Below are 9,735 nucleotides of genomic sequence, written 5' to 3' on the forward strand. Positions count from 1 at the left end.
TTTTTTGATGCCAAACGTGTTATTTTGGACCCTTCTACCACATCCAATAGGAATTTTGAAAAAAAAATCTGATACGCTGAGCATGTTTACTGGTTAGCAATTTTAATCAAAATCGTAGAATTTAAACTCGAGCTAGAAAGTACAAATCAAGTTGTTTTCAGATTTCCATACAAACTCTTAGGAAAAACTTCATTTGCAAGGAAAATTATTTTCCTGGACGAATTTCCAAAAAAAAAAAATATTATTCGTAGATTGGACTCAGGAATCCGAAAAAAATAGGTTTTATCTTGATAGCTACAACTTTGCTTGAGCTATGTCGTAAACATCCAAAAAACGAAACGATTTTAAATCTTGATATACATCAAGCAAAATAAATAAAAAGAGATAATTCATTCAATAATAATTAGAGGTAATAGGGACAGAGAGAACGGGGCACATACCGTTACCATTTTTTCACACTTTAGAATCACAATTTTATTTAATTTCTTTACATAAGCCAGGATTGAGCTGAATATAGTTTGTTGCCATTAAAGCCTACTTTCAAGTTTTTGTATTTATGTATTTTCTTACCATTTTGGTTAGCACCACACATGCGCGCTGGGAGGGTTTTCTGGTTTGACCCCCACCTGAGGCAAATTTTTCAAAATTTACCCCCAGGTAAATTTTTAGGAGATTTACCGGTTTGACCCCCCTCTGAGAATTTTTTTCTCAGATTTGCAATATAAATGTATAAAAAATAGCAAAAATACACTGATTTTGAAGTCAAACTTGAAAAATGTCGGCTCGCTTCGCTCGCCAACACTTAAACCAACACAACATTTTCTTGTTTCTCTCATGCAAAATTTGTATTTTAGTTTTGCATATAAATACCCACCTCTCCCCCCTTCGAGACCAAAGTCAATTTGACCCCCCCTGATCAAAAAACCGTGCGCATGTGTTTTTAGCACTTGTATGATATTTCCTCGCATTCCTTTTTAAATGTGGTTGATTTTCAATCAAAATTCGAGGATCAATATGTAGATCAGTAATGTGCGAGCTACATTTTACAGGGGGGGTAGATTTTTCAAAAACAAAAAATTCTCTAGCAAATCAACAAATTTTCGTTTTTTTTTGGAAGTCACTTTTTGAGGCGAAAATCCCTAGCAAATCGAAAGAATTTTCTCCGCGAAAAACCCTAGCAAATCGGAAAAAAATCTCTCGGAACCAAAAACCCTAAAGAATTCTCCTCAATTTTCTACATTGATGAGCTAAAAAAAAAAAGGTCTTCACTTTTTTCATGAAAAACCCTAGCAAATTCGAATAATTTTCGCGAAAAAAAATTTCTCATCCAAATCACAGGGACTTCGCACATTACTGATGTAGATTGAACGTGTTCGCATTATTTTGTATGTTTTCATAGTGATTCACAGAAATGGTTCATCATTTGTTTTTTAGAAGCTATTACAAACTTTTATGACGAATCTGATTCCAACGTTGAAATGGAAGACTAGCTCTCTTTTCATTTTTTTACCAAAAATAAGTTAAAATCGAATTAAAAAAAGATCAAAATAACATTAAATGACCAAAAGCAAATTCGACTATTAAATGCCATACGCAAAAATAAGAAACAAAATCACGTAAAAAATTCACAAAATCGAGGTGTATCACTCTGGCCCCAGTCTGCCCCAAATTTATCACTTCAAATTTTTGGCTCGTGGCGTAAGCCAATAATAAAAAAATCTAATTATGTAGAATTTTAGGGTTTTCAATCATAGCTGGGCAGACTGAAAAATTCAGGGGGGGGATTGGGGGGGTAATTTTCTCAAAAACTCCTAGCAAAATAGGAAAATTTCATCTATGATCCAAAAACCCTAGCAAAATGAGAAAAATTCTATCCAAAATCATGAATTTTGTAAAGGGGTAACGCAAAAATTTGTTGATTTTGTAAAGGGGTAACGCTAAAATTTGATGCCTCAGGAGGGGGTAATCCCCCCCCTCCCCCCCTGTCTGCCCAGCTATGTTTTCAATCCTCTTTCAAACGGTATTCAAAGTTTTCCAATATCTTTTCATTTGGCTAAAATATTCTCAATTAAAAAAGTGTATCAGTCCCCACCTCCCATAAGTACTATTAAAAAATGGTTTGATCAACAGTTAAAGAAATTCAAATTGTATCATACAAATATTATTATCACGTGGATACACCACAATAAATAGCTTGACAAATATTTATCAGACACTTCCATAATTCCAAAAAAGCAAAGATTTAAATTAACCAGGTTATTGAACTAATGTTTGAATGGTTGGATAATAACAATTTATTATTGAACATATAGAAATAAAACAAAGGAAAAGGAAGAAATTCATATAGCTGTATAGTACATACAAAATTAATAAATGGATTCAATTAAAATCTTTATTGCGATGGAACATTTTTGTGAACAAAATAATTCTTATCTCTTCGTGTCACAAAAAGATTGGCATCGTTTTTATGGCCAAGAAATGCTATAAATTCTCTGACTTTGAGCCATGAAAATAACAAAGTCTCTCGAACATTGTGAAAGTGACAAACAAATTTGAAAGAAGAATTTGGTGTAAAAAGTGAAAAATAAAATGAAGACCGATATGAAAACGGACGAATATAAAAAATTACCCGATGAAATTGTGATCACTGGTATATCGGGTCATTTGCCAGAGAGTTCAAACATCGAAGAATTCAAGGAAAATTTATTCAATGGCGTTGATATGGTAAACGATGAACCAAGACGTTGGCCACATGATTTATACGATTTACCAAATCGCATGGGAAAAGTTAAGGACGACGATTTGCAATGTTTCGATTATCAATTTTTTAATGTAAGTGAGAAGATGGCCGTGCACATGGATCCGCAAATGAGAATTCTACTTGAAGCAACCCACGAAGCGATCATCGATGCTGGTTTTAATCCACAAGAATTACGTGGATCTCGAACTGGTGTATATATTGGCGGAGGACATTCGGATACAAAAGAATATTGGCTGGCTGATACGGATCGTGCCACTGGATATGCGCTGATTGGATGTCATCGTTCCATGTTTGCCAATCGTATTTCGTATAGTTTTGATTTTAAGGGTCCAAGTTATGTGTGTGACACAGCTTGTTCAAGTTCATCGTTTGCACTGGCACAGGCATTTTTTGATTTAAAAGAAGGTCGTTGTGATTCAGCCATTGTGGCTGGAACCGTACTTCATATGAATCCAAGAATATCATTGCAGTTTAAACGTTTTGGCTTGTTGAACGTTGAAGGTAAATGTAAGGCATTTGACGAAAGTGGCAATGGATATGTGCGGTCCGAAGGTGTCGTTGTTATCTTTTTGCAAAAGCAAAGCCAAGCGCGTCGTGTTTATGCAACAGTTTTGAATATTCACACAAATACTGATGGTTTCAAAGAGCAAGGTATCACATTTCCAATTGGTGACATGCAAAATCGTATGATGCGTGAAACTTACGATGAAATTGGATTGCATCCACATGATGTTGTGTATGTTGAAGCTCACGGTACTGGTACCAAGGTCGGTGATCCAGAAGAAGTTAACTCAATCACTGATTTTTTCTGTAAAGATCGTAAAACACCATTGCTGATTGGCTCGGTCAAATCGAATATGGGACATTCAGAACCAGCATCGGGTGTATGCTCAATTGCTAAAGTTCTTTTGGCTATGGAGGCTGGTGTCATTCCAGGAAACTTGCATTACAATTCACCAAATCCAGAATTATACGGTATTATTGATGGCCGTGTTAAAGTTGTGGACCGTAACACACCATGGAGTGGCGGCATTATTGGTTTGAATTCATTTGGTTTCGGCGGGTCAAATGCTCATATAATCTTAAGATCGAATCAAAAACAAAAATCAATCGCACCATGTGACACAATTCCACGTTTGGCTGTTCTCTCCGGTCGTACCAGCGACGCTGTTGACCTCCTTTTGGATGAAATGGACAAAAACAAAAATGACGATGAATTCATCGGATTAGTCAATAAAATCCATTCAAAGAACATTCCATTGCATTACTCACGTGGTTATGCTGTTGTCGGTGGTGACATGACAACCGTTCGCGAAGTTAACGAAATTGTCGATTCCAGGCGACCGATCTGGTATATTTATTCGGGAATTGGATCTCAATGGGCTGGCATGGCGAACGATTTAATGCATTTGGAAGTATTCCGGAACACCATCAATCGGTGTGCGAATGCCTTGCGTCCAGAAGGCGTTGACTTGGTTAAAATTCTTACTGAGAGTGATGAATCAACATTCGATAACATTGTGAATACATTCGTTTCGATTACTGTTATTCAAGTTGCGCTCACCGATGTTTTGACCGATTTGGGAATCATACCAAATGGAATTATCGGCCACTCAGTCGGTGAACTGGGTTGTGCCTATGGTGATGGCTGCTTCACACCGGAACAAGCCGTTTTGACTGCATATTGGAGAGGACGCAGCATTTTGGAATCAGACTTGAAAAAGGGTATGATGGCTGCTATTGGTTTAACATGGGAACAAACAAAGGTAATATTTTTATTTTTGTTAAGTAATATTCAGAAAAGAAAGAAAGACATTCAACTAATTTCGAATTGTTTCTTAGGCTCGCGCTCCAGTCAATATTGTCGCCGCTTGTCACAACTGCAATGACAATGTCACCATTTCAGGAACACAAGAATCAATCACCAAATTTGTTGAGGAGCTCAAAAATGAAGGTGTATTTGCAAAGGCTGTCAATTCATCAGGCTATGCCTTCCACAGCAAATACATTGCTGATGCCGGACCAACATTTCGTAAATCATTGGAACACATCATTCCAAATCCAAAACCACGTACCTCACGTTGGCTTAGTAGTAAGTTTTATCCAAATGTGGATACGTTTCGGGCTATTGCTATCGTCCACGGAAATTCATGCATTTTTCTTATGATTTTCAGCAAGCATTCCAGAAGACAAATGGAATACACCAATTGCTCATCAAAGCTCACCGGCTTACCACGTAAACAATATGTTGTCGCCAGTCTTGTTCCACGAAGCCATTAAACGTATTCCAAAGAATGCAATCTGCATCGAAATTGCTCCCACTGGTTTATTGCAAGCCATTCTGAGACGGTCTATGGGCAGTGAATCCATAAATTTGAGTTTAATTAAACGTGGACACGAAAACAATCTGATTTTTTTCTTACAAAATGTTGGAAAGTAAGTTCCTTGTTTAATTAAAAAAAAAAAACTTTCTATTGGTACTCGTAGAAGATTTTCCACCTGGTATAAACATTTTCCATTTGCTTCAGATTGTATGCTGCTGGTGCCCAGCCGCAAGTGTTAAAATTGTACGCTCCTCTTTCATATCCAGTTAGTCGTGCAACACCAATGTTAAATTCGAAAATTGGATGGGATCACTCTCAACGCTTTATGGTTCCAAAATTCGGAGCCGAATGTAAGTTTTCTATTTATTCAAAATTTAAAGGAGTTCAACATGAGCAATTTGTAATACAATTTTAGCGACGTCGGGTGAAATTGTTGTCGAGGTAAATCTCATCAAAGACGAAGATGAATTTTTCGCTGGCCACATAATTGATGGTCGCAATTTGTTCCCAGCTACCGGATACATCGTTATGGCGTGGCGTACATTCGTCAAGACAAAGAACACTTCAATCGAAAAGACACCAATCGTTCTAGAAGATATCGTTTTTCATCGGGTTACCATCTTGCCCAAAGAAAGTTCCATCAAATTCAATATCAATTTCTTCGATAAAACGAAACGGTTCGAAATCTCTGAAGGGGATTCATTGGCTGTATCAGGCAAAATTTATATACCCGAAGATATTGAATTGGAGCAATTGACATTGAAACCACCCGAATTAGACAAATCAAAATTGGGTCTACCGTTAAAACGGAACGATATCTACAAGGAACTGCGTCTACGTGGCTATGATTTTGGTGATAAATTCCGTGGCCTTATCGAATCCGATTCGAGTGGAACTATTGGAAAATTGCAATGGCAAAATAATTGGGTCACATTCATCGATGCTGCTATGCAATTTTGTGGTTTGGGTAAAAACCGAAAAATGGCTTTACCAACACGCATCGAACGTGTTATCATCAATCCAAGCAAACACTTTGAAATGCTTGAACGTTTGAAACAACACAAAGCCCACATTCCAGTCTATACCTACAGTGACATTGATGTAACCAAATCCGGCGGTGTTGAAATACGTGGCTTAAAAACAAAAATAGCACAACGTCGGTCGGGCACACATGCGTCACCGATTTTAGAACGTTATGAATATGTTCCGATGAAAAATACCGACCAAGATTTGTCAAAGAATACCGAACGTGCTCGTTTTCATGCCGTTTCGGTTGCAACTCATTTGGCCATTGAAAACAATGGAGGTGCATTGAAAATTAAAGTGGCTGATATTGTCGAAAGTAAGACCGTAAATACTGTTGCACAAACCATTCAAGCCATCATTGAATATGAACCGATATTGGTCAGTGATATTACAATTGTGAAAAATCAACTGACCGAATCATACGAACAAGCAGCTGGAGAAGCAAACATTCGTGTTATTGCTAAAGATCCAAGCACTGGCACAGTCGAATCAAACTGTCACATGGTCGTTGCTTACGATGTTGTTCCACGTGTTAACGCCAATATCATTTTGAATAATCTTAAATCGTCGATCCGTGAAAATGGATTCATTTTGCTTGAGGAAGATATTGTTGGTTATGACGAAGTCACTGCAAATAAATTATTTACCAGTTTGAATTTGGCAATTGTGTCATTTCAACGTGCTATCAACAAATACTTTATTTTACTTCGTTCAATCATCGATATTGCCAGTCGAAATAAGACCGTTGTCATGATCACCGAAAAGAATTATTCATACATTGAAGAATTGCAAGCAGCTATGGCGAACGCTAAAAAGGACAACACTTATGTGTACATTGTTGGACACGGTGAAGAGCTATTGGGTGCCGTTGGCTTCATGAATTGTATTAAGAATGAAGATGGCGGTAAATTTGCACGTTTGGTATTCGTTCCAGATGCAAAAGCTGAACAGTTCTCATTCACAAGCCAAATGTATGCCGAACAATTGATCAAAGACTTGATCATAAATGTGTACAAGAATGGTGGCTGGGGAACATACAGACATTTGAAATTGGATGTACAAGGTGAAGTTTCACATTTGCCCGTCCAGCATGCTTACGTGAACGCTTTGACCAAAGGAGATTTATCAAGTTTGTCATGGATTGAAAGCCCATTAAGCCGTCAATTGCCTGATCCAAAAGACAAACGCGTTGAATTGTGCTCCGTATACTATGCACCAATCAATTTCCGTGACGTTATGTTGAGCTCTGGAAAATTGTCTGCCGATTCATTGCCCGGTGATTTGGCTACACAAGATTGTATCTTGGGTTTGGAATTCTCTGGACGTGACTCAAAGGGAAAACGTAAGTAGTAAATTTTTTCTAATCTTATTTATAAAAAAACACACAAAGCTAATGAATATTATCATTTTCAAATGACAGGTATTATGGCTATGGTTCAAGCAAAATCGCTTGCTACAACTTGTGTCGCTCAAAGCAACATGATTTGGGAAATTCCAAGCAACTGGACTATGGAACAAGCTTCAACTGTTCCATGTGTTTACTCAACTGTCTACTATGCTTTGGTCGTCCGCGGTAAAATGAAGAAGGGTGAATCGATTTTAATTCATGCTGGTAGCGGTGGTGTTGGTCAAGCGGCAATCAATGTTGCTTTGCATCACGGACTCACCGTTTACACAACAGTTGGTAGCAAAGAGAAACGGGAATTCTTAAAAAAGACCTTCCCACAATTGACTGACGCTCACATTGGAAATTCACGTGACACATCATTCGAACAACTCATTATGCGTGCCACCAAAGGAAAGGGTGTAGATTTGGTTTTAAACTCACTTGCCGAAGAGAAACTTCAAGCGTCTGTTCGTTGCTTGGGTCGCAACGGCCGATTCTTGGAGATCGGAAAGTTTGATTTGAACAATAATTCACCGTTGGGCATGGCTGCATTATTGAAGAACACCTCGTTCCATGGTATTTTATTGGACAGCGTCATGGAAGGTGATGATGAGATAATTGATACCGTTGTCGGTTTGGTTACTGAAGGTATTAAGAATGATGTCGTTCGTCCATTGCAAACAACTGTATTTAACGTCAACCAAATCGAGCAAGCGTTTCGTTTCATGGCCAGCGGCAAACACATTGGTAAAGTTGTAATCAAGGTTCGTGATGAAGAATCAAAAAAAATAATGAAACCAGCACCAACATTTATTTCGGCCATCCCAAGAACATACATGTACAGCGATAAATCGTACATCATTGTCGGTGGCTTGGGTGGTTTCGGATTGGAATTGGCCAACTGGATGGTTACACGTGGTGCCACCAAATTGGTGTTAACATCACGAAGCGGTGTTAAGACTGGTTATCAATCGTTGATGATTCGTCGCTGGAACGAGAAGGGTGTTCAAGTTTCGGTTGATACAAATGATGTGAGCACATTGAAGGGTACACAAAATTTAATCAATGCAGCCAATAAATTGGGACCAGTCGGCGGTATTTTCAATCTTGCCGCTGTATTGCGTGATGACATTTTTAAATATCAAACTGAGTACGATTTTCAAGATGTTTGCGAAGCAAAAGTAGATGGCACCAAGCATTTGGATGATGTTTCACATGACTCGTGCCCTGTACTGGATTATTTTGTTTGTTTTTCGAGTATAGCAAGTGGTCGTGGTAATATCGGCCAATCTAACTACGGTTTGGCCAACTCGGCCATGGAACGTATCTGTGAAAATCGTCAAGCATCTGGTTTGCCAGGCACAGCCATTCAATGGGGAGCGATCGGTGATACAGGTTTGATTGAAACTTTGGGTGATAATGAGACTGTTGTCGGGGGTACGTCGCCCCAGCGTATGCTCTCATGCTTGCAAACAATGGATATCTTCATGCAACAACCACACCCCGTGCTTGCTTCAATGGTCATTGCAGGAAAACTTAAGTGCGAAAGCAGCGAATTCAGTTTGGTGAGCTGTGTTGCCAACATTTTGGGTTCGAAAAATGTCAAAAATATACCAGATCAAACAACATTAGCCGATTTGGGCATGGATTCATTGATGTCTGCTGAAATTAAACAAACATTGGAACGCAACTATGATATTGTGATGAGCGCACCCGAAATTCGCCAATTGACATTCGGAAAACTGAAAACATTGGGTAAGTTGAATTGATTTTTTTACGTTGAATATTTTTATTGGAGAGAATTATATAAACATTCAATTTGTTTTATATTTTCAGAACTGAAATAGGAACTCAATTTCTCAGCTAGCAAAATAAAAGACAGATAGACAATATTGGTATCATTGAATCTCTTGTTCAGTACACAATTATGTGTTTTTACGTCTTTAAATATATTTTAAAAAATCCTAAATATTTTCTGAAAGAAAAGACTAATAGTTTAGTCAAAACTTAACCAAATAATTATAAATAACAATTTGTATTCAGAAATTCTATTAAATGCCCTTTAGTGCCGAGTTAACTAAGTGAATTTTTTTTTTTTTTTTTAAATAAGAGAAAATCTTAAAATTGCCTTAACCCTTCTCAACTTGGTGTAAGTGTTTTGGATAAATTGTTAATGTTCTTTTAACAATAATTTATTTAACCCTCCTATTTCGCACTATGTTTTGTTCACAGCTCTT

At 37.6% G+C, this 9,735-nt stretch overlaps 1 protein-coding gene across 1 annotated transcript; it reads left to right on the top strand.

Annotated features, from left to right (window-relative positions):
• Positions 1 to 2,530: 2,530 nt before the first annotated feature.
• Positions 2,531 to 9,420, top strand: LOC116337764 (fatty acid synthase-like). The gene is made up of 7 exons (XM_031762626.1): positions 2,531 to 4,527; positions 4,604 to 4,853; positions 4,936 to 5,197; positions 5,290 to 5,435; positions 5,501 to 7,453; positions 7,532 to 9,253; positions 9,335 to 9,420. Exons 1-7 carry the CDS (start codon positions 2,590 to 2,592, stop codon positions 9,343 to 9,345), a joined length of 6,282 nt encoding a protein of 2,093 aa, XP_031618486.1. The 5' UTR covers positions 2,531 to 2,589; the 3' UTR covers positions 9,346 to 9,420.
• Positions 9,421 to 9,735: the final 315 nt, after the last annotated feature.

This window comes from Contarinia nasturtii, unplaced genomic scaffold (assembly GCF_009176525.2).
Source record: "Contarinia nasturtii isolate CC-2019 unplaced genomic scaffold, AAFC_CNas_1.1 Cnas_scaffold_285, whole genome shotgun sequence".
NCBI lineage: Eukaryota > Metazoa > Arthropoda > Insecta > Diptera > Cecidomyiidae > Contarinia > Contarinia nasturtii.